Here is a 26,101-nt window from a genome sequence, read left to right on the forward strand (position 1 = left end):
GCTGGCTTTCCTTTCTTGCCCTGCTGTCAGACTGACATACAAAAATATGCAGTTTTTCTTGTTTCACATCATCCTTGTGGAATGTTTTACCTCCTGATTTCCATCTGGAGTTTCATTAATAAAGATTTCATAAACAGCAGAAGGCATGGTGCTTTAGCCAAGTTTTGGATGGACACTTTTATGGATTTCCCTTTAATGTTTTGTTGTTGTTTTTTTTATTCATGGCATTGCTGTAAATTATTCTATGCACACCTTTGAATTTATTACATATTTTCTTTTTAATATTTAAGTGTTTGCACACTAACTTACAGCTGTTGTCAAAAGGCAGTGTTGCTCATTCAAAGGCGGAAACCTTGGGAGTTTCAGGAGCTCTGCAGTAATTTATCAGAACAGAACTTAAAAGCATTATAAAACATCCACACAGGCAGATTGTCAGCTGATATGTTGTTGGCAAACTGCAATAACTACAAAAGTGTAATACCAAAATGTCACCCCCTCCCACCCTTCCCAAACAATTCCTATCTCCAACAAGGGCCCATTAAATAAGTGACAGCCATCCTAAGAAATTTCCAGAAAACCAAAAACAATGCAAAGTGCCCATCATAAAGGGCCATAAGACTCTATCAAAGTCCTTCTCCGTATCCACTGCCAACATCACTGTCAAAGATTACCCCCAATGGGCTACCCAGACAGAATCAAGTAACCTGTGGACATTATTGCCCTGCTGTCTGCCTCCAATAAAATCAAAAAGTAGGGAAAGAATGAAGAAGAACAACCGTTGATATGAAAGTTGCTCCAATACAGTCTGTGTTTCAGCTCTGGTGAGCCTGCTTCAGGGGATCTTTACAATACCTTGTATTTCTCATATGAATGCCAATGGACAACTGATAAGAGGACGTGGACATTTTACTTATTCCATTTACCCCCCACCCCCACCCCATGTGATTGTTAAGAACCTCCCAGGGAATTTCTCAAATATTTCCACTTCTCAGTCTCTGAGATTCAGCTATTCACACCACTTTTAGTTTTCTTGTCTGGCCCCATGCTTCATGGAACTGCTTGCCTATGAGCCACTCTGATGTACAATACACCAGGGGTAGGGAACTCCGGTCCCCGAGAGCCGTATTCCAGTCGGGTTTTCAGGATTTCCCCAATGAATATGCATGATATCTATTTGCATGCACTGCTTTCAATGCATATTCATTGCGGAAATCCTGAAAACCCGACTGGAATACGGCTCTCGAGGACCGGAATTCCCTACCTCTGCAATACACTAACCCTTAAAGTCTATTTAAAAAAGCACTAAAAATTGCATGTACAATTTTGGTCGTGTACCCAAATTGTGCATAATTTAATTGAACAAGCTAATTAGTGCCAATAATAGGCATTTTAACAATTATTGGTGCTAATCAAAATCAATTACTATTTATGGAAATAAATTTTAAGCTTGAGTCAAAAAAGGGCACAGAAATGAGGGCATCCGCACCTAAATTTAGGCGAAGGTATTTGTACATTTTTGTTAGTGCAAATTTTTGTGCCCAAATTTAATTGTGGTTCTCAGGCGTAAGCTCTATTCTATAGACTGCACCTAAATTTTCCCCCTCCTTTACAAAGCCACATTAGAGTTTTTAGCGCCAGCTGCCGCAATGACAGCTCCGATGCTTATAGAATTCCTATGAGCATCCAAACTGTGACTGCGGCGACTGGCACTAAAAACTCTAATGTGGCTTTGTAAAGGAGGGGGGTTTAAGCGTGGCTTGTAGAATAGCATTTTTGGTAGAGAATGACACGGGGAGCGATCCCCGCAGGTAGCTGCGGCGTGGCTGCGGTTTGGCTGCGGGTTATGGAGACTCCAAAGCCAAATCACCGCAGACACAGGGACAAAAGTTTTCACCGCCCGCAAAAACGGTGAAAAGATTTGTCCCCGCAGGCCAATGTACCCCCTTCTAGGAACCGCTATTTACCTGTGTTTCACCGTGTTCGTGACCGGGTGTTTGATGTCTCCGCCATGTTGTCTGTCTCCTCCAACTCTCGATCCAACTTGCACGTTGCCGCATTGACTCCGCCCCCCAATATACTGGCTCCTCATTTGTCAGATCAACCCTTCCTGCCAATAGAACCCGCCCCCCCCCCCCGACGATCGCCGGCAGGAAGGTGCTCAGCCCTTCATGCCGACAGAACCAGCCCTCCCCAACGATCGCGGCAGGAGGGTACCCATCCCCTCCTGCCTACCCCAACAGCCCCCCCGACGATCGCAGCAGGAGGATATCCAACCCCTCCTGCCAGCTCCCCAACAGCCCCCCTATGATCACTGGTAGGAGGGTGCCCAACCCCTCCTGCCGGCCCCCCCAACGGCCCCCTATATCGCCAATAGGAGGGTGCCCAACCCCTCCTGCCGGACCCTCCCCCAACAAACCCCGCCATCCTGAAACACCACCCTTAGTCTTACTTTCCAAGTTGGACCGGACAGCTCCTCGCTCGTCTGGCCAGCAGGCCTGCCTCTGTCCAAATGAGGCGGGCCCACCCCTCCCCTCCCCTGCCTAACCCACAGGATCCTAGGGCCTGCTTGGCCCAAGCACCTAAGGCCCCTCCTATAGCGGGAGTGGCTTTAGGTGCCTAGACCAATTAGGCCCTAGGATCCTGTGGGTTGGGCAGGGTAGGGGCGGGCCCGCCTCATTTGGACGGAGGCAAGCCTGCTGGCAATACGTGTGAGGAGCCGTCCGGTCCAACTTGGAAAGTAAGACTAAGGGGGTTCCGGGGTGGGAGGGTTCGTTGGGGGGGGGGGGGTCCAGCAGGAGGGGTTGGGTACCCTCCTGCCGGCGATCTTAGGGGAGGCCATTGGGAGGACCGGCAGGAGGGGTTGGGTACCCTTCTGCTGCGATTGTCGGGAGGGGCCGTTGGGGGGGGTCTACAGGAGGGGTTGGGTGCCCTCCTGCCGTGATCGCTGGGGGGAGGGGAGACTTGCAGCCGTAGCCGCGGTCACTATGCTAATCACGGCAGGGAGATCTTTGCCGCGATTAGGTACAGCGGCCGCGTCTACTTACCATGTAGGCTAACATTGTAAGCATTAAAAGTACATGTCGTGTTTGTTTTTGTATAGTTATTAACTAATATTTAACTAAGTTTTAAAGTTTTAAAGTTTTAAAGAATGTTTCCTTTATACGTAAATAAAGAAAAGTATATAAAATCGTACCCGTTTGAGGCTTTTATGTATGCAGCGGTGACGGTGACGTGAATGGGGTGGCAGTGGCGGTGACGGGGCGGTGAAGGGAATGGCGGTGACGGGGCGGTGCAGAGGATGGTGAGACGGGGACGGGGACCAATTTTTTCACCGTGTCATTCTCTAATTTTTGGTTCCAATTTTTTTGAGTGCCATATATAGAATTTAGCTCTATATAGATCAGTGGTCTCAAACTCAGAGTCCACAAAGGTAAAATAAAACAGTTTCTTGATCATATGTCCCTTTCCGTATGTCTTTTCCTACCCCCTCTTTTTTCATTTCTTGATTAAATATTGTAAATAAAACAGTTTCTTGATCATATGTCCCTTTCCGTATGTCTTTTCCTACCCCCTCTTTTTTCATTTCTTGATTAAATATTGTAAATAAAACAGTTTCTTGATCATATGTCCCTTTCCGTATGTCTTTTCCTACCCCCTCTTTTTTCATTTCTTGATTAAATATTGTAACTATTCCCTTCCATTTTTTTCCTTCCTTATGTATCATGTTAGTCTGTTTTGTCTGTTTGTATTTGAGCCTCATTTATTGTTTTACTACTTATTTTACATAAATTGTTAATCGCTTAGCTTGTAATAAGCGATCAATCAAATTTTAATAAACTTGAAACTTGAAACTTTAGCTATAAATTAAAATGCTATTATTAAGATTAAGCCAAAAGGAAAGATTGCTTTTTCTCATCACTCTCCACATATCAGTTCCCAGCATCTTTTAGTTTAGCAATTCCATTTTTCATCTTCCTCCTTTCACTAATATATTTGAAAAAAATTTTGTCTCCCTTTTTTACATTTTTAGCCATTTGCTCTGCCTGCGCTTTCGCGAGACATATCTCTCTCTTGGCTTCTTTCAGTTTCACCCAGTAGTCCTTTCTGTACTTCTCTTCTTGGTTTTTTTTATATTTCAGGAATGTCAACTTTTTTACCTTTATTTTCTCCACCACTAGTTTGGAGAACCTATCGGTTTCCTTTTTCTCTTGTTTTTATTTATTTTCTTCATATAGAGGTCCGTAGCCATTTTTATTGCTCCTTCCAGCTTAGGCCACTGTCTTTCCACTTCTCTTATGTCCTCCCATCCTAACAGCTCTTTCTTCAGGTACTCTCCCATTTTATTAAAGTCTGTACATTTGAAATCTAGGACTTTAAAGTATTGTGGGTCTCACTGGAGGTCTGCAACCTGCTCAATGTTTACCCCTGCATTTGTTCTCCTAGGTTGTGGTTTTTTTGCTGTTAGCTGTCGTGACGGAGACTGAGTTCAAAGAAGCGTGGGATGAACACAGAGGATCTAGAATCAGAAAATAATATTAAAAGTTGAACTAAGGCCAGTACTGGGCAGACTTGCACGGTCTGTGTCTGTATATGGCTGTTTGGTGGAGGATGGGCTGGGGAGGGCTTCAATGGCTGGGAGGGTGTAGATGGGCTGGAATAGGTTTTAACAGAGATTTCGGCAGTAGGAACCCAAGCACAGTACCGGGTAGAGCTTTGGATTCTTGCCCAGAAATAGCTAAGAAGAAAAAATGTAAAAACTTTAAATTGAATCAGGTTGGGCAGACTGGATGGACCATTCGGGTCTTTATCTGCCGTCATCTACTATGTTACTATGTTACTATGTGTGGCCGTTCTCCACTTTAGCCGTTATATCAAACCAAACCGTTTGATGATCGCTACTTCCCAGGTGAGCACCCACTTGAACATTAGAGATACTCTCCTCATTTGTGAGGACCAGATCCAATATCACTTTTTCACTCGTGGGTTCCATCATCATTTGTCTGAGCAGAGCCTCTTGAAAGGCATCCATAATCTCCCTACTTCTTTCCGATTCCACAAACGGAACATTCCAGTCCGCATCCAGCAGGTTGACATCTTCCAACAGCAGCACCTCCTCTTTCTTACGTAGATAAAAGTTTCATCTTCTCTTTTCAGAGAGATCCATATCCTTCCTCACCTGGTGTGTTCTCATACAATGCCTTTTGATTAATGCCTTGATCCCAGGCCCCTTCTAACAGCGGTTGTACTCTCTAGTTAGTGCCAAGGTGTACATCACAGAGCTGAAACATAGCCCTTGGGAAGTCTAAACTTTGGAAAGCAATAGTTTTTGCCCTTTTGGGTTTTGTGCTCTTATAGCTTATGACTACACATTAAAGCAGTAGTCTCAAACTCAAACCCTTTGCAGGGCCACATTTTGAATTTGTAGGTACTTGGAGGGCCTCAGAAAAAATAGTTAATGTCTTATTAAAGAAACTAGTCTTATAGCCCGTTACATTAACAGGTGCTAGAATATATGTGTGTGTGTCTGTCTTTAATTCTTTCTCTCTCTCTGTCTCTCCTTTGCGCTTTCTGTCTTTCTTTTTCCTTGGCTGTCCACCACCACCCCTTGCCTGCTCCCCCTGTCCATTCTCCCTTCCTTTTACCTACCCTGTCCTGCAATAGGATGTCTGTCTGTCTGGGTATTTTTTTTCTTTGTCTTTCTCTCCTTGCATGCTGCCTGTCTGTCATTTTTTCTGTCTGTGAATCTCCCTGTACCTCCTTCCTATGTCCTTAGTGCCCCTTCCTATGTCCATAGTGCCCCCAGTGCCTCCTTCCTTCCCCCCTCTGATGCCAGCCTGCCTTTCATTGAAACCCCCCCCTCCATTGCCTCCCAGCCTGCCTGCCTCCCATCCCCCTGAGCAGCATATTTCCATGGAAACCCCCCCATGCCATCCTGCATGCCTGCCTTCCATTGAACCCCCCCACCCCCCTCCAATGCCAGCCTGCCTGCCTCCCATCCCCCTTCCACCGAAATCCCCCCCATGCCAGTCTACCTGCCTGCCTGTCTCCCATCCCCCTGAGCAGCATGTTTCCATGGAAACCCCCCCCCCCCCCGATGCCATCCTGCCTGTCTGCCTTCCATTGAACCCATTCTAACACGCCGCGACTCCCCCCCCCTGCCGACCCTACCCGGCACAACAGAAACCCCCGTTGACCCTCCCACCGCTACACGGCTGACAAACCTGGCAGGAGCAGCAGCGTCCCAGGCACACTAAACGCTGCTTCGGGTCTTCTACTGCCCTAATGTCCTCTGCCGCATCCCTGATGACGTCATCGGGGACGCGGCAGAGGAAATTAGGCCAGTAGAAGACCCGAAGCAGCGTTTAGTGTGCCTGGGACGCTGCTGCTCCTGCCGGGTTTGTCAGCCGTGTAGCGGTGGGAGGGTCAACAGGGGTTTCAGTGTGCAGATCCGGCATCTCTCTCTACCTCCTTCTTCCTCTCCCTAGCCCACAGTCGTCAGTTTGGGACTTTTCCTCTTAAATATCCTGCCCGGAAGCCGGTGGTACCGCTCCCCACCCCCCACCCCCGCGCTTGGTCCTCCTTGGGGGGGGGGGTGCAGCGGGGAACGCAGAAGTCATAAGGGCGGAGTGGGGGGGGAGAGAAGGCTTAGAACAGGAAAGCCGGCGTCGGTTTGTGTGGGAGCCTGGCGCGAGCCGTCAATGCGGAGTGGGAGGTAGAGAGCGCCTGGGAAGGGTAGGGGGGAGGTAGAGCGTGGGGGGGGGAGCAGAGGTCACGTAGAAAGTGTGGTTTAAGAAGGGTGGGGCGGGGTAGAAAGCCGGTTGTTGGAGAGGGGCGAAAAGTGAGGAGTGCCCCTGCCGTCAGTTGCTGCCCTGTGGAAGGATGTCCGATCCCGCTCCGGCCAGGAGCCTCGATGACATAGAGTCCGGGCAGCTTTTCCGATTGGGGAGAGCTCTTCTTTGGCGGCTCCGGAACGAAGGCGAGTCGCGAGTGTGGGGTCGTTACTGCAGCGGCGCGAGGTGGAGAGCAGGGAGGCTGTGGCGACGTACTAAGCGCGCATGCGCACTCCCATGTCCGCGATGGATCAGGGAACACGACTTTAGAGTGCGCATGCGCGACTAACATTTTATTATTATAGATGACAATTTTGTATGAGGTAAAACTCTTTATCCCAGGACAAGCAGGCAACATATTCTCTACATGTGGATGACGTCACCGACGGAGTCCCCTAGTGGACGTGTTTGCAAGCAGACTTGCTTGAAGACCTTCAAACTTGCAATTGGACCGCGCATGTGCAAGTGCCCCTCCCACCCGGTCTAGGGCATGCGTCTCCTCAGTTCTAAAGTTTCCGCGGAGCCAGAAGCCCTGCTCCTTTGCTTCGCGTGAATTCACTGTGCCTCTTTGCACCGCGGCTTGCTTGGTTTCTTATTTTCGGGTGAGTCGCTGTGCTTGCATCTTTATTTTCTTATTTTCAGTTTTTCACTTCGTGTCTTTTTGACCGGGTTGCCGGTCTTTGTCTGGCCGCCTAGCCTCGCAGGGCCGTGGCTCTTCCTTTTCTTATGTCCCGGCCTCGCACCGGGTTTAAAAACTGCATTAAGTGCAACCGTTCTTTAATAAATGAAGCACAACACCTTACAATCAGATGGTGGTTCAATGCAGTTCAAGCCTGTAACATTTCTTCTTACTCTACCAACATATCAGGATTACACTTGAAGTGTCCACCTTGTGGAGATGACACCGTTCTCCAGACTTAGAAAATACCCTAAGCTGTGTTACATCATTAGGATTGAAGGGGTGAAAAAAACCTGGTGGGAGAACACTACCACTCTCAGGCTCTCATCCAGGCATGTGCTCAGCAAAATGGCCACTGCTCTCCTCAGACTAGAGAAGGAGGCGGGCCCGTGCGCTATGGAAAGCAAAGCCCAGTCCTCAGGAAAGCAAAGCCCACTGGGAATCCGAGTCCACACAGCACCCATAACCTACACATCTAATTCAAACATTTAACTAGTTCCTATGTAAAAAAAAAAAACTGAGCACATGCCCACATAATATGGGGGCAGAACAGTGGCTACTTGGAGGGGGTAGGGAGGGAAAGAGGACATGTTGGACTATAGGTCTTAAGCTGCTATCCCTAAGGTCAGGTAGGACAGGGGTGGTGAATGATCAAACACCTTTGAGTCAGCCTTACTACTTATAGCCCATCAATATAGAAACATGGGTCATCAAATACATTGTAGGTGATACATCAACTTAGTCCAATGTATCTGTGACAAATTTCCGAGAGTTATTCGAATGCATATACCAAGGACATTCCTCTTTTTCTTTCATCTCTCTCCTATCATGGTTAGTTTGTTGACCCTTATTTCCATACATCCAAGTGGATAAACAGTAACCACAAGTATTTATTTAGTCTGTCAATGAACACTTCATTTACAGTGTGCTATTAATGCACTTATGGTCAGTGACCATATCATTTGTTACTATTGGTTATTTCTGCATCACTGTCTGTAGTGCTATATAGATCCTTAGAAGAGACAGTCCCTGGTTTAGCCATTCATATTCTATGATACACTGGGGGTTATTTTAGAACAGGGGTAGGGAACTCTGGTCCTCGAGAGCCGTATTCCAGTCGGGTTTTCAGGATTTCCCCAATGAATATGCATTGAGAGCTGTGCATGCAAATAGATCTCATGCATATTCATTGGGGAAATCCTGAAAACCCGACTGGAATACGGCTCTCGAGGACTGGAGTTCCCTACCCCTGCTTTAGAAGGATCGTCACAAGAGAACAGCAGCATTCACATGTGTAGTTTGCATGTATGTGTAGGGTTACCAAATGGCTCTAGAAAAAGAAGGACGGATTTTACTTCTATTGAAAGCAATGGAAGTAAGGAGGACAGATAGAGACATCTGGGCTTTACTTCTATTGAAACAAATGGAAGTAAAACCCGGATGTCTCAATAAGTCCTTCTTTTTCTGGAGCCATATGGTAACCCTAGGTATGTGTAAAGGGCAGTTTCGCAAAGCCGCTATTTACATGTAGAGATCCACAACAGGCAGCAACTTCAAGGGAGCTGGAGGGGGGTTGGTTGAACCATGGACAGGCCAAAAATCTACAGGAATATTCCTCATTTTACAAAGGGAATGCACGTTTATGTGAAAACATTTCTCCTTTGGATTTTACACCAGCCCAAAGGCACACAGAGAATTTTTAAAAGCACTTGTTTAGGCCAAGGCTTTACACAAGGTATTAAGGGACACTAACGCAGCTTAAAATGGTGTAGCGTGGGACACGCTCAGGTATCCTACGGTATGTGCCATTTTACTGTGCACTAATTCAGCAAATCAGAAATTAAAGGCAAATCAGAAATTAAAGGCAATTGCTAAATTACCCGATAACCAGAACAGAGCTAGCGAAATGCAATGTATGTACTCATACATTGCCTGTTGGATAGCTTGTTCACGCACAGTGCAGCACTTGGCCATTAGTCATGTGGAAATCATGAGGACATAATTTGAGGTTGAGGGGTGGTAGATTCAAAGGCAATGTTAGGAAATTCTACTTTACGGAGAGGGTGGTGGATGCCTGGAATGCGCTCCCGAGAGAGGTGGTGGAGAGGAAAACGGTGACTGAGTTCAAAGAAGCGTGGGATGAACACAGAGGATCTAGAATCAGAAAATAAGATTAAATATTGAACTAGGCCAGTACTGGGCCGACTTGCACGGTCTGTGTCTGTGTATGGCCGTTTGGTGGGGGATGGGCTGGGGAGGGCTTCAGTGGCTGGGAGGGTGTAGAAGGGCTGGAGTTTTAACAGAGATTTCGGCAGTTGGAACCCGAGCACAGTATCGGGTAGAGCTTTGGATTCTTGCCCAGAAACAGCTAAGAAAAAAAATTTTAAAAATTTAAATTGAATCAGGTTGGGCAGACTGGATGGACCATTCGGGTCTTTATTTGCTGTCATCTACTATGTTACTATGTATAAGGTTAGAAACATGGGACACTTACTGCAAGATTGCACCACTGAAGAATAACATGCAGTAGCACGCTTTCTCTGTACTTACCCCCTCCCAAATCATCACCTAGTCTAGAGGATGACATGGAGACACATTTGTCTCCGTCCCTGTACGATCTCTCTTTCGCCATTCCATTCCTGCAAGCTCTGACCTCATCTGCACAAGCCTCAAACACTATAAAATCATAAGTGTCTGAGGCTTGTGCGGTTAAGGCAGAGCTTGCAGGAATAGGGCAGGGACAGAACTGGTGGGGATGGGATGAAGATATTGAGATCCCAAAGGGACGGGGACAAATTTGTCTCCAAGTCTTTCTCTAGACCACAGGTGTCAAACTCAAGGCCTGCAGGCCAAATCTGGCCCGCCTGGTCATTTTATGTGGCCCGCAGTCCGATGCCCCCAGTGTTACCTTGTGGCTGGCTCCCTCCTCCTCACAGCCGTAGTGTGCACCGAGCCACATGCAGTGGCTCCTTGCGCGTCCCACACCTCATCCAGAAGCATTCCCTCTGACATTGCAACGTCAGAGAGAAGGCTTCCGGTTCAGGTGCAGGACGCACGAGGAGCTGCTGCACGTGGCTCCTTGCACACTATGGCTGTGAGGAGGAGAGAGCCGGCCACAAGATAACACTGGGGGGCATCAGACCGAGGACCACATAAAACAGCCAGGTTGGAGCTGCCCAGAAGGTTAGACACCCGCCGGAGGGAGGCAACAAAGGTAGGGGGAATGGTTTTATTTTCAAGTTAATGTTTGAAATGTGTCAATTTTGAGCATTTTAATCTGCTGTCTATCTTTTGCACTGCTCAGGAAGAAATACATTTGTTTCTTTTTCTCGGGGGTGGGGGGGGGGGTTGTACTGCATGCAGAATCTTGAAACTTAGGGTGTAGTTTTTTTTTAATATATTAGTACTTTTAGTTTTTGGTCCCATATTTCCATAGGGGTTATCTGTGTTCTGGTAGGAATGAATGTTGAGAAGCATACAGTGTGTTATTATGTGTTAATAAGATGATATTGTGTGTGTGTGTATATGAAACATGAATGGAAAAAATGGTGTTATAATTAGTATTATTAAGGGGGTGGGGGTCTGGGGCGGAGATTGGGCATGGTCTGGCCCGTGACTTAGCCTGTGTTTTGGATTTCAGCCCCTTAATGTGATTGAGTTTGACACCGCTGCTCTAGATGATGATTTGGGAATGGGGGTAAGTACAGAGGATGTCATCCAGAGGGTAGAGAAAAGGTGATATAGTAATAGAAAGGAAAAAAGAGACAGGAGACTGAGGACTGAAGAGGGGAATGTGAGATAAAACCTAATAGCAGTTCTGCTTGTTCTGTTTTCCCAACAGTAGCTGCTACTGGTGTATGGATCTGATGTAATATTTGCAATGTTGTCTTTGCAAATAACACGAAATCAGAGAACCTATATACTACAGCAAACTTTCCACAAAAATACTCTCAGGTCTAAAACTCCGACAACTCTATAGAATAAGGGCATCCGCACCTACATTTTGGCGCAGGTATTTGCACCACATTTTTGTTTGTGCAAATTTTTATGCTCAAATTTAGTTGTGGTTCCTAGGCGTAGGCGCTATTCTATAAACTGCACTTAACTTCTCCCCTCCTTTACAAAGCCGTGCGTTAGCGTTTTTAGCACCAGTTGCCATGGTGACAGCTCCAATGCTCATACAATTCCTATGAGCATCCGAGCTGTGACTGCAGTGGCTGGCGCCAAAAACACTTTGTAAAGGAGGGGGTTTAAGCGTGGCTTGTAGAATAGCATTTCTGGTTCCAATTTTTTTGAGTGCCATATATAGAATTTAGCTCTATATAGATCAGTGGTCTCAAACTTGCGGCCCACCAGGTACTATTTTGAGACCCTCAGTATGTTTATCATAATCACAAAAGTAAAATAAAAGTTTCTTGATCGTATGTCTCTTTAGCTATAAATTACAACATTATTATTAAGACTTAGGCAAAAGGAAAGATTTATAAACTATAAAGAGTTTTACCTCATGCAAAATTGTCATTTCTTTAATAAGACTTTAACTATTTTCTCTGAGGCCCTCCAAGTACCTACAAATCCAAAAAGTGGCCCTGCAAAGGGTTTGAGTTTGAGACCACTGATATAGCTATATCGTAGCTCCATCTCCACTCTACCCCAAACTACACATTGGAATGTCAACATACATATATATATCAAAAATGTCTGATGGCAAAAAGTTTTATTGTTCCTGAACTGACAACATAATTTGAATTTCTTTTTTATAGTGAGTTCTAAGGGAAAAGTCTTAGCATCACAGCTAGGGGATTGTTCTGTGGGTATTGTAGAACAGGAATTGCAGGTTTTATATTGAGATTCTCTATAATACTGTAAGCATTCAGACTTAGTCCCCTATAAAATAATTGGTTGAAAGATGCTATCAGTTATAATGATATTTTACTGGATGGCTGACATTAGCTACAGGATTCTTTATGCACAGAAGGGACTTTTTATTTTCATAGTAACATAGTAGATGACGGCAGATAAAGACCCGAATAGTCCATCCAGTCTGCCCAACCTGATTCAATTTAAATTTTTTCTTCTTAGCTATTTCTGGGCAAGAATCCAAAGCTCTACCCGGTACTGTGCTTGGGTTCCAATTGCCGAAATCTCCGTTAAAACCTACTCCAACCCATCTACACCCTCCCAGCCATTAAAGCCCTCTTCAGCCCATCTTTCCCCAAACGGCCATATACAGACACAGACATTTACTATCATTTTCTGATTCTAGATCCTCTGTGTTCATCCCACGCTTCTTTGAACTCCGTCACCGTTTTCCTCTCCACCACCTCTCTTGGGAGCGCATTCCAGGCATAGCTTAAAGATTCTTTTATAGCTTATTTAGGCATACAATGTGGATACATCACTTTGGCTTACCCTCCCTATTCCCACCCCAAATTCTATTCAGAGACACCACCAAATACACCTCCCCATCCCCATATTAATTAACATATTATTTGACTTTTTGGCAGGTCGTAAGAATCACTGCAGCATGCAAGGCTGCCTTCACCCTCACAACTAAAGGGGGGGGAGGGGTATAGTTCTGAACATCTGTCCCCTGCAGAAAAAGATGATTCTGGCATCACTCCTTGCACAAGTGCCTTCTCAAAGCCACTGCCCTGAAACAGCAGCAGCACTGATCACATATCTATAAATTTAGCCTTGCCCATCCACAGACCCAGCCAGGATCTGGGCATTTAGTCTGATCAAAAGTGAGGTATATTCCTTACAGTGAACCTTGCATTTCTGAGTGCACTGACTGTACATCTGAAACATTAGTTTGTTCCCTGCATTTTGTATTTTTATCTTTTTACTATGTAAAGCCGCCTTGATTACAGATAAGGCGGGTTAACAAATTTTATTGAACTTGAAACTTAGCTTACTGGTTAGTGCAACAGGCTAAAATCCAAGGAAGCCAGAGTTCAAATCCTACTTTGCCCACTGCCTTAAATACAACTTAAATTGTAAGCTCTATGGCAGTGGTAGGCAATTCCAGTCCTCGAGAGCCGGAGCCAGGTCAGGTTTTCAGGATATCCACAATAAATATGCATGAGATAGATTTGCATCTCTAGGAGGCAGTGCATGCAAATCCATCTCATACATATTCATGATGGATATCCTGAAAACCTGACCTGGCTTCGGCTCTCGCGGACCGGAATTGCCTACCCCTGCTCTATGGGGAAGGAAAAGAGCTTGTATACCTAATCCAGGGGTGTCCAATGTCGGTCCTCGAGGGCCGCAATCCAGTCGGGTTTTCAGGATTTCCCCAATGAATATGCATGAGATCTATTAGCATACAATGAAAGCAGTGCATGCAAATAGACCTCATGTATATTCATTGGGGAAATCCTGAAAATCCGATTGGACTGCGGCCCTCGAGGACCGACATTGGACACCCCTGACCTAATCATTAACAGGCTTGGGATCAGTTAATGCCAATCACTTCTCAAGGCCACCAACTCTTCTAGCTTTCAAGAATATTCTTCTGACCTGTATTTGTACACATTTATTCTAAGATCTATGGGCCTTAGGGTGAGGTAAGTAGCGAGTAGCTCCAGCGCTGCATTTCTTTCTCTTTTTTTGGTACAGACTTCTGGTGTTTGAGATGGGATGGAGACTGTTACACCGTTTCTCCCCAGGCACCACAATACTTGGCTCCAGCAGTGTCTGTTGATTTTAGTCACCTTGCAAAACAGAGAAGTCTACAGACCTCAAACGGCCCTGAATGAAACAGTCAATGCAGATGAGGGCACACAAGGATCTACCCAGTCTGTCCAGCCGTTTCCTTCTCTGGAAGGACAAGTACTTACCCCATTCTTGCTGGCCTCGATGTTTAAGGCAGATATCCAGGCTCGTATCCACTGACTCCTCCAGCTCTTTAACGAGAGCACCCAAGCAAGCAGGGAGTCCGTATCCTGCAGGTCCGACAAAGGAGGGGCCCCGAGGTGCCTTTGGAGGGTGCCCAGGACATACTGAAGCAGGTAAACCACAAGGGTGACCAGGGCAGCGATAAAAAGCGAAACCAGGATGAACCATCCGATCTCACTCAGCCAGTAATGCAGCCACGCCATGACTTGGCATAATGGTCTGTCTGCAGATAGTCACTTAGGTCTGCCCCCCCCCCCCTTCTCGTTTTCTTCTTAATTCAAATCGAGATACATCTGGATGGGTTTGTGCCGCACAGCCCCCGAAGGGGAAAAAGCTCCAAGGTTTCAACGACACCTAGGCTTGAATATTGTTCACTTTTGCCAGCTGGTGGTTACTGGGTGAAACGTGCACATGTCCAGCAAATGGGGATACAGCTCGTCGCCCTTTTGCGAAGAAGGAGAAAAGGAAAGTACAGTCAGAGACTCCTTAGGTGCCGGAAGGGGCTCTTGCTGTCACAGCAGCGCCGATGTCAGTGCAAAAAGTGCAATCCAGGAAGTGGGTCCGGGTGATCGGGAGCAGGCAGCAACCCCCTGCCAGCTTCCGCCTCTCTCTTTCTGGGACGTGGCCGAGAAGGAAATTCCCCGCTGCTGTGCCGGCGAGGTCTCGTGCCCCCTTCTACTCGAGGCTCGGCTTCTGTCTCTCGAGCCCTTCCATCGCTGAGGGGAGAATGGAAGCGTTCTGGCCGTGCTGAGCTCCCAGCAAACCCTGCCGGCCGGGGAGGAGCCCCACTTCCTGCTCATCGGCCATCCCCACATCTCAGCTCTCCCGGAGTTACTACTGCTACTAATCACTTATTTATTGGTCTGAATAGCTGCACTCCAGTTTAGCTTTCACTTTCACTATTTTTTTTTATGTTGAATCATTTTTATTATTAAATAACACAAGAATAACAAAGCTCATAGCAAAGCATTTTCAGAACATACCATAAATCCAATCCCCACCCTCCAACCCCCCACCCACCCCGGCAGCAGCGGTAACATGTCAAAGAAAAGGAAAGGTGCAAATAAATAACTCAAATATTCCAAATTTGGTGTTGAACATAAGTAGTTCACTATTTTTTTTTTAATATTATTTGTTTTATATATTAATTCTATGTGTGCCTTTTACTTTGTATTTTTAGCTCTTTTGCGGAACAAGGTAAAGACATAATCGCCCGGATTGCCCGCTTAATATAATTGAATGAAATCCGGGTCCAAACGTCGGATTCTCAGGATCCCCCGGATCCTAGACTACCTTAAGAGGAATCATCTTCTTTTTTTTTTTTTTTTTGTTCCCTTTTCAAATATTTTTTGAAATTTTAAATTATTACAGTGCAAAAAATTCATAAAAAGAACAAGAAATGCTTATATGGAAAAGGTACCGTACAAAAAAAAAATGAATAAAGAAAAATGTTCCTGAATTCTGAAAGAAAACACTCTAGACTAGAGACTTCCATTTTCTGAGTTTTAAAGAGTACTTTGGAGTGTTATAAGAAAGTTTGCATTCGTATTTTTTGTACAATAATATCTAGTTCTACCACATGTGCAAAGATAAATCATAGGGATTATCTTTCTAGTTATTAATGATAAGTTTTAAAGTTATGGAAATAAGTCAAAAAGGGCTTTGCCTTCTTCTAAAAGTTGTGTGGTAAAATCCAGTGACTTGTAGAATATATGACTAGGGGAGAGAGAATGTGTAACTTTAAGAATAGCTTGCATCTTCTTTCTTTTTATTGCAGCTGCTGCAAGCCTTTTCCGTTGCTCATTCTACCCCAACCCCCAACCCCCACCCGTACAAAATACTCAGTCTCCAGCCCACCCACCGCAATAAACACTTTGCAGGACTCCATAGTGGAATGATTGATTTACACAGGGAGAGTGTGGCGGAGTGGTTAAAGCTACAGTGTCAGCACCCTGAGGTTGTGGGCTCAAACCCACACTGCTCCTTGTGACACTGGACAAGTCGCCTAATGCCCCAGGTACATTAGGACAGACAGGGAAACTCCTTGGCTGAAAACTAGTCAAATGCTTGTTTGCCCAATAGAAAGGCATTATCTTGGAGTGTGTGGTGCAGTGGTTAGAGCTACAGCCTTGGCACCCTGAGGCTATGGGTTCAAATCCTGCACTGCTCCTTGTGACCTTGGGCAAGTCACTTAATCCCCATTGCCCCATGTACATTAGATAGAGTGGGAGCCTGCCGGGACAGTTAGGGAAAAATGCTTGAGTACCTGAATAATTTGTAATCCACATAGAATTGTAGGATATGCAGAATATAAATTATATATATAAAAAAAATAATATATATCATCTTATATTCTTTTTCTACATTTATTAATTTTTAAAGTGAATTAAAATGACAACCATACTATGTTTTACAAAAAAAATCTGGAATGTTGATTTTCTGTCATATACTGTATTGCCACAGCAGCAGCAAAACCCAGGAAGTAGATTTGCTGATAACATCAGAAAATTGCAGAGTTCATTGACAGAAAATACCAAATGCCAGACAAAATACAAAAAAAGACTGGGAGTTCTAGGGGGTATGGAGCCAAAGGGCAGGCTACAGAGCATAAGCGACTATACATACAAGGGGCATGGATTCACCAGAGGCAGGTTTTGTCAAACAACTTTGATCAATTTCTTTGACTGGGTGATCAGAGAATTGAATAGAGGGAGTACACTAGATATAGTGTATTTAGATTTTAGCAAAGACTTTGACAATTTTCCACACAGGCGTCTAATTAATAAACCGAGTGCCCTCAGTATGGGCCCCAAAGTGATGGACTGGGTCAGGAACTGGTTGAGTCAGAAAACTGCTTGAGTACCTGAATAAATGCATGTAAACCATTCTGAGCTCCCCTGGGAGAACGGTATAGAAAATGGAATAAATAAATAAATAGTGATCAATGGCAATCACTCTTAGGAAAGGGATGTTATAAGTGGTGTGCCTCAAGGTTTGGTTTTTGGGCCTGTTCTTTTTAATATTTTTATAAGCGATATTGTTGAAGGGTTGTCAAGGGTGATTTGCCTATTTGTGGATAATATCAAAATCTGCAATACAGTAGACACCCCTGATGGTGTGAATAACATGAGGAAGGCTAAAGCTTAAAGAATGGTCTGAAATTTGGCAGATAAGACAATGCTAAGAAATTCAAGGTCATGTATTTGGGCTGTAAAAACCCGAGGGAGCAGTACAGTTTAGAGGATGAAGAACTTTTGTGGACGAAAGAGGAGTGGGGTGTGATAGCATGTGATGTGATCTTAAGATTGCTATACAGGTTGAAAAGGCAATGGAGAAAATTAGAAGAATGCTAGGGTGCACAGGGAGAAGTATGGCTAGTAAGAAAAAGGAGGTATCGATGCCCCTGTATAAGACTCTGGTGCGACCTCATTTAGAATATTGTGTACAATTCTGGAGGCTGCACCTTCAAAAAGATATTAAAAGGATGGAGTCGGTCCAGAGGAAGGCTACTAAAATGATCAGTGGTCTTCATCATAAAGCATATGGGGACATAAGTAAAGATTTCAATATGTATACCTTGGAGGAAAGGCGGGAAAAAGGAGATATGATAGAGATATTTAAATACCTACGTGGCATAAATGCACATGAGGTGAGTCTCTTTCATTTGAAAGGAAGCTATAAGTTCTTATAGTAAGGTGAGACAGAGTTTGTTCAGGAAAGTAGAGTTTAGACCTATATAGAGGGAGTCGGTGGTGTAGCGAGGATAAGAGGTGCCTGGGGTGGTGGTGCTACCTGCTCCTTCCGCGCCAACCCCCCATGCCCTCCTCTCTTCCCCCCCCCTTCACTTTTGCCACACCCTGCCTTCCTCCACCCCTGTACTTCTTTAAATCTTAGCTAGCGTGAACAGCTTTTCCGGCCTGCTGCTCAAAGAAAGCAAAGTTGCTTACCTGTAACAGATGTTCTCCGTAGACAGCAGGGGAATGCAGCCACACTTGCTGGTGAAGTCTTCTGAATGAGCCTGCGTTCCGGTGCTCTCCCCTAGATACAGCAGATTTTTTTTTTTCTACTGAGCATGTGCAGATTACCTTGCCTCTGGAACTCCGCATCTCAGCCGTTATCACTAGCTTATAGAACTATCTGGTAAGAGGGGATGGCGAGTGGGCAAGTGTGGCTGCATTCTCCTGCTGTCTACGGAGAACATCTGTTACAGGTAAGCAACTTTGCTTTCTCTGGAGACAAGCAGGGTAAATGCAGGCACACTTGCTGATGAGTCCCTAGCTTAAAACTGAGATGGGCAGAGGAAAAAACTTAAAGTGCAAAGAAATTTCAGAGGACTGACTGTCCAAACTGCATATCTTGCGCTGAACTGTGATCCAAATACTAATGCTTAGTGAAATACGAACAGAGGACCAAGCTGCTGCCCTGCAGATTTCCTGTATTGGGACTGATCTTAAATTTGCAATTGAGCAAGCTGTAGCGCGTACTTGATGTGCTCCAATCTGCCCTGGTGAAGATAAATGAGCTGTAGCATAGCAAAAAGAGATGCCATGAGCCATCCATGAAGATATAGTCCGTTTAGAGCAGTGATTCCCAACCCTATGCTGGAGGCCCACCAGGCCAATCGGGTTTTTTGGGCTAGCCCTAATAAATATGCAAGGAGCAGATTTGCATGCCTGTCACCTCCATTATATGTAAGAAGGATGCTGGGCTGTATAAAGAGAGGCATAGTCAGTAGAAGGAAGAAGGTGTTGATGCCCCTGTACAGGTCATTGGTAAGGCCCCACTTGGAGTATTGTGTTCAATTTTGGAGACCGTATCTGGCGAAGGACGTAAGAAGACTTGAGGCGGTCCAGAGGAGGGCGATGAAAATGATAGGAGGCTTGCGCCAGAAGACGTATGAGGAGAGACTGGAAGCCCTGAATATGTATACCCTAGAGGAAAGGAGAGACAGGGGAGATATGATTCAGACGTTCAAATACTTGAAGGGTATTAACGTAGAACAAAATCGTTTTCAGAGAAAGGAAAATGGTAAAACCAGAGGATATAATTTGAGGTTGAGGGGTGGTAGATTCAAGAGCAATGTTAGGAAATTCTACTTTACGGAGAAGGTGGTGGATGCCTGGAATGCGCTCCCGAGAGAGCTGGTGGAGAGTAAAACTGTGACTGAGTTCAAAGAAGCTTGGGATGAACACAAAGGGTCTAGAATCAGAAAATAAGATTAAATATTGAACTAAGGCCAGTACTGGGCAGACTTGCACGGTTTGTGTCTGTATATGGCCGTTTGGTGGAGGATGGGCCGGGGAGGGCTTCAATGGCTGGGAGGGTGTAGATGGGCTGGATTAAGTCTTAACAGAGATTTCGGCAGTTGGAACCCAAGCACAGTACAAGGTAAAGCTTTGGATTCTTGCCCAGAAATAGCTAAGAAGAAAAAATTAAAAAATTAAAATTGAATCAGGTTGGGCAGACTGGATGGACCATTCGGGTCTTTATCTGCCATCATCTACTATGTTACTATGTTATGTTACTATGTAGTGGGCGAGAGCAATTGTTCTAGGTCATTATGGGGTAAAGACCTAGAACAATTGCTCTCGCCCACTACTTACATGGAATTCAGGAAGCGCCTAAAAACATACCTGTTCCTGTTGTATTTGGCCAATGACCCGTACATCTCCCTCTCCTCAATATCGGTTTTCTAGACCTTTTACTCTCTCTCGTTCACCTCTCTTATGTTCAATCATTTTGTACCTTCTCTTAATCTTTTGTAAACCGCATAGAACTTCACAGTATTGCGGTATATAAACTGTTATTATTATTAGGGCTAGCCTGAAAACCCGATTGGCTTTGTGGTCCTCCAGGTCAGGGTTGGGAACCACTGGTTTAGAGACTGCATTTCCTTGAGTAGCTGAATTAAAGGAGACAAAATATTGACTAGTAGTAAGGCTAGGAGAAGTTTTGTCCAGGTAAAAACAAAAGTGCCTTCCTACAATCCAGCCTGCTGAAGAAGGATGTGGAGGAGGAAAAAACAAGGGCAATACTATAGGCTGATTGATACAGAAGTCTGTTGCCACTTGTGGAAAATTTGAATGTGTGTGCAGTAGCACTTTGTTAGGAAAAAACTTGAAGGTATGGAGAATAAATGGCTAACGCTTGCAATTTGCTAACTCTTCTGGCAAATGTAAGAGTTACTAGAAATGGCGTTTTGCCAGTAAGAAAGGGAAATGTAGCAGACCCCAAAGGTTCAAAAGGATTTTCATTGAATGGTCCAGTACAAGATGGAGGTCTCAGATAATGTCTGCAATTGAGGAGGGTCAGCGTCCAGAGGAGCGGCCTGTGATGACTCATACCCGGCATGAGTCAGAGACAGTTGCTATTGAAGTGAAGGGCAGGAAGATGTGCACTGAGACCAAGCCATATCTGCAACATCTTTGGGCAGAAAGGGTCTGGCAGTGGCTGCTGTTTTACACAGCTATGACACTCTGGAATATGCTCTGAGACAGTCTGAGCCGGGGAAGGTTGATGGAGCAGAGAAGCGCTATTTTCCATGAAGCTTTGTAAAAATGAGAAAAAAGTCAATATAGCATCTAAAGAGCCCTACGCCTCTGGGGGGTCTTTGTGTGTATAGGAAAGTAGGTATAGAAAGCTGATTTTTAGGAACAGGGCTGTCAGAAAGAGCAATAGGAGACAGAGACCTGTTAGCAGTTTTTTGTTTTTATCAAATGTGAAGATAAAGTATTACGTGTATCTAGATGAGCCAAGGTTGAGGACTGCGAGGCATGCACAGTGCCCACAGGAGGCCTTTCTGTCAGTGTCTATGAAGAAGCAGCAGACGCAGGCTGTTGTTGTTGGACATGCGCTGGCTTCACTTAAACCAGTGGGGGAGGTGCTTTATTAGCCTCCGGAGCTGTTTGTTTCCTGTTAATGTTGTTCGCTGTTGCTGACTTCATTTACATAATCAGCTGCGGTACCTGGCTTGGGCCCTGAGGGGGAGGGGCCATTGGAGAGGGACTTCTGCGCGCCCAAAGGGTGACTCTCCACTCTGTTCATCCATTGAGTTCTTCACGGTCCTAACAATCGCTGTGCAAAACAAAGCTGTTGGCTGTTGAAAGATAAAATACTGGCGGTTATCCTGCTTCACTGAGAAGAAACCTCATCTGTTTGTTTTCTATGGGGTTCTTTTTTTTTCAGTGAAAGAAGTCTATTTAAAATTAGTTATTACGATTATTATCTTTACTTCTTTTTTTTTTTCCACTGAAGAAGCAAGGAGAGGGGAGAGCTGTGACCTAACTGGCACCAGTCAAAGAAAAAACTGACAGCTGAGAGGTGGAGTCTCAGAGGCAAGATAGTTCGCACATGCTTAGTAGAAAAAAAAATCTACTGAATCTAAGGGAGGGCACCGGCACGCAGGCTCAGTCAAAGGACTTCACCAGCAAGTGTGCTTACATTTCCCCTGCTTGTCTCTGGAGAAACATAGTAACTTGATGGCAGATAAAGGCCAAATGGCCCATCCAGTCTGCCCATCCGCAGTAACCATTATCTCTTTCTCTCTCTCAGAGATCCTACATACCTATCCTATGCTTTCTTGAATTCAGACACAGTCTCTGTCTCCACCACCTCTTCTGGGAGAAAGTTCCATGCATCTACCACCCTTTCTGTAAAAGCAGTATTTCCTGGAAGCTATACAGGACTGCTTCATGGAACAGCTTGTCAGAGAACTGACGAGAGGGAATGCCACTCTGGGCTAAGAGGACCTGCAAAGGAAGTGGAAGTAGTGGGACCGTTGGGAAACAGCGATCACAATATGATCAAGTTCAAGGTTGCAGTAGGAATATCGAAGGGGAAGAGAACCACAGCGACGACTTTGAACTTCAAGAAAGGAAACTACGAAGCGATGAGAGTAATGGTAAGAAATAAACTTAGAAACAGCTCAAGGAAATCACTGACTGTAGAGCAAGCGTGGTCATTATTCAAGAACATGGTGAGCGAAGCGCAAAATCTGTATATCCCCAGATTTAGAAAAAGATGCAAAAAGAACCGAACTAAAGACCCGGCGTGGATAACTAAAGAAGTGAAGAAAGCGATAGGAGACAAGAAATATTCATTCCGGAAATGGAAAAAGGACAAAACTGGGGAGAACTGGAAAGAGCACAGGAAGCATCAAAAGGAATGTCACCTCGTAGTCAGAAAAGCAAAAAGAGAATATGAAGAGAAGCTAGCCAGGGAAGCGCAAAATTTCAAACCGCTCTTCAGATATGTTAAAGGGAAGCAGCCGGCAAGGGAGGAAGTGGGACTGCTGGATGACGGAGATAGGAAAGGAGTGGTAAAAGGAGGAGAAAGAAGTGGCGGATAGACTAAACATGTTCTTTTCATCAGTATTTACAAAAGAGGATACATCCAACGTGCCTGAACCTGAAAAAATCTTCACAGGAGATCAAGCAGAAAAATTAACATCAATGGAGGTAAGCCTCGAGGACGTACATAAGCAGATAGATAGAATAAAAAGTGACAAATCTCCGGGTCCAGACGGAATCCACCCTAGGGTTTTGAAGGAACTAAAGGAGGAAATAGCGGAACTACTACAGCTTGTTTGTAACCTATCCCTGAAAACAGGCGTGATCCTGGAGGATTGGAGGATATCTAATGTTATGCCCATCTTTAAAAAAGGATCCAGAGGTGACCCAGGGAACTACAGGCTGGTAAGTCTGACTTCGGTTCCGGGGAAGATAGAAACATAGAAACATAGAAACATAGAAAGATGACGGCAGATAAGGGCCATAGCCCATCAAGTCTGCCCACACTATTTACCCACCCTCTTAAATCTACTGACCCCCTAAAGAATAATTGTAATTATACTGTCACTCTACTGACCCGCTCATTCAGTCCTAGTGACCCTATCCCTTGTAATTATACTGTCACTCTACTGACCCGCTCATTCAGTCCTAGTGACCCTATCCCTTGGCATGACCTCGTAGGGATCCCACATAGGTATCCCATTTGTTCTTGAAGTCTGAGATGCTGCGTGCCTCGACCACCTGCACTGGGAGCTCGTTCCAATGCTCAATCACTCTCTCCGTGATGAAGTATTTCCTGGTGTCTCCACGAAACTTCCCTCCCCTGAGCTTGAGCGGATGTCCTCTTGTGGTCGAGGGTCCCCTGAGAAGAAAGATATCGTCTTCCACCTCTACCCGTCCCGTGATGTACTTAAATGTCTCAATCATGTCTCCCCTCTCCCTACGCTCCTGGAGAGTGTAGAGCTGCAATTTGCTCAGTCTTTCTTCGTACGGGAGACCCTTTAGCCCCGAGACCATCCTGGTGGCCATCCGCTGAACCGATTCAACTCTGAGCACATCCTTACGGTAATGTGGCCTCCAGAATTGAACACAGTATTCCAGATGTGGTCTCACCATGGCTCTGTACAGTGGCATCATGACTTCAGGTTTCCTGTTGACGAAGCTTCTCTTGATACAGCCTATCATTTGCCGTGCTTTAGATGAAGCCTTCTCCACTTGAGTGGCTGTTTTCATGTCAGCACTGATGATTACTCCTAAGTCTCGTTCTGCCGTAGTCCTTGCTAAAGTTTCTCCATTCAGGGTGTAAGTTCTGCAAGGATTTCCGTTTCCGAGATGCATGACCTTACATTTCTTGGCGTTGAAGCCCAGCTGCCAGATCAAGGACCAACTTTCTAAAGTACGCAGGTCTTGCTCCATAGCATCCTGAAGATTATAGCCGTTTACTACATTGCATAGTTTGGCGTCATCAGCGAATAAGGTTACCTTGCCTTGGAGCCCTTGAGTCAGATCCCTAATGAATATGTTGAAGAGGAGTGGGCCCAGGACCGAACCCTGTGGTACTCCGCTGGTCACCTCTGACATTTTAGAAAGGGTACCGTTGACCACCACCCTCTGAAGTCTGCCACTAAGCCAATCTTTAACCCATGCAGTTAGAGTCTGTCCTAATCCCATAGAATTCATCTTGTTCAGCAGCCTGCGGTGTGGGACGCTGTCAAACGCTGGCGGAAGCGCTGATAAAAGACAGCATCAATGAGCATCTAGAAAGAAACAAACTGATGAAAACAAGCCAGCACGGCTTCTGCAAGGGAAGATCGTGCCAAACAAAATTATTGCACTTCTTCGAAGGAATTAACAAACAAATGGACAAAGGGGACACTATAGACATCGTATACTTGGATTTCCAAAAAGCCTTTGACAAGGTACCCCATGAACGCCTGCTTAGGAGACTGAAGAACCATGGAGTGGAAGGGGATGTTCAAAGATGGATCAAAAATTGGTTGGCGGGTAGGAAGCAAAGGGTAGGAGTGAAGGGCCACTACTCTGACTGGAGGAGGGTCATGAGCGGTGTTCTGCAGGGGTCAGTTTTTGGGCCGCTGCTGTTCAATGTATTTATAAACGATCTAGAAACAGGGACGAAGTGAGAAGTAATAAAATTCGCAGACACCAAACTATTTAGTGGAGTTGGGACTAAAGAGGACTGCAAGGAATTACAAAGGGACCTTAACAAACTAGAAGAGTGGGCGATGAGATGGCAGATGAAGTTTAATGTAGAGAAATGTAAAGTCTTGCATGTAGGGAACAGAAACCCAAAGTACAGCTATATGATGGGAAGGCTGGTAATGGATGAAAGTACCCAAGAAAAGGACTTGGGGGTAATAGTGGACAACACAATGAAGCCATCGGCACAGTGCGCAGCGGCCTCTAAAAAGGCGAATAGAATGCTAGGTATTATCAAGAAAGGCATTACAACCAGATCAAAAGAGGTCATCCTGCCGTTGTATCAGACAATGGTGCACCTGCATCTGGAGTACTGCGTCCAATATTGGTCACCATACCTTAAGAAGGATATGGCGATACTCGAAAGGGTTCAGAAAAGAGCGACGCGATTGATAAAAGGTATGGAAAACCTTTCATATGCTGAGAGATTGGAGAAACTGGGGCTCTTTTCCCTGGAAAAGCGGAGACTTAGAGGGGACATGATAGAGACTTACACGATCATGAAAGGCATAGAGAGAGTGGAGAGGGACAGATCCTTCAAATTTTCAGAAACTACAATAACGAGAGGGCATACGGGAAAATTAAGAGGGGATAGATTCAGAACCAATGCTAGGAAGTTCTTCTTCACCCAAAGGGTGGTGGACACCTGGAATGCGCTTCCAGAGGGTGTGATAGGACAGGGTACGGTATCAGGGTTCAAGAAGGGATTAGATGAATTCCTGAAGAAAAAAGGGATAGAAGGGTATAGATAGAGGATCACTATACAGGTCCTGGACCTGATAGGCCGCCCGTGAGCGAACTGCTGGGCAAGATGGACCTCTGGTCTGACTCAGCAGAGGCACTGCTTATGTTCTTAGGATTACTCCTGAGCCTATCATCTCTTAACTTCATCCTATGCCCTCTCATTCCAGAGCTTCCTTTCAAATGAAAGGGACTCAACTTGTGCGCATTTATGCCACATAACTATTTAAACGTTTATCATATCTCATCTCTCCCACCTTTCCTCCAAAGTATACATATTGAGATCTTTAAGTCTGCCCCATACGCCTTATGATGAAAACCATGCACCATTTTAGTACCCTTCCTCTGGACCAACTCTTTTATATCTTTTTGAAGGTGTGGTCTCCAGAATTGTACACAATATTCTAAATGAGATCTCACCAGAGTCTTATACAGGGGCATCA

General features: G+C 45.2%; 1 protein-coding gene across 1 annotated transcript in view; it reads right to left on the bottom strand.

Annotated features, from left to right (window-relative positions):
* C2CD2 (C2 calcium dependent domain containing 2) overlaps window positions 1–15,236 on the bottom strand; it is a 103,640-nt gene extending 88,404 nt beyond the window's left edge. The window contains exon 1 of the mRNA XM_033941444.1: window positions 14,355–15,236. Within this exon, the coding sequence (XP_033797335.1) occupies window positions 14,355–14,615 (261 nt within the window). The 5' untranslated portion in view covers window positions 14,616–15,236. The remainder of the gene's footprint in view (window positions 1–14,354) is intronic.
* Between the last annotated feature and the right edge of the window lie 10,865 nt (window positions 15,237–26,101).

The sequence above is a fragment of the Geotrypetes seraphini genome, chromosome 4 (assembly GCF_902459505.1).
Source record: "Geotrypetes seraphini chromosome 4, aGeoSer1.1, whole genome shotgun sequence".
NCBI classification, from domain to species: Eukaryota; Metazoa; Chordata; class Amphibia; order Gymnophiona; family Dermophiidae; genus Geotrypetes; species Geotrypetes seraphini.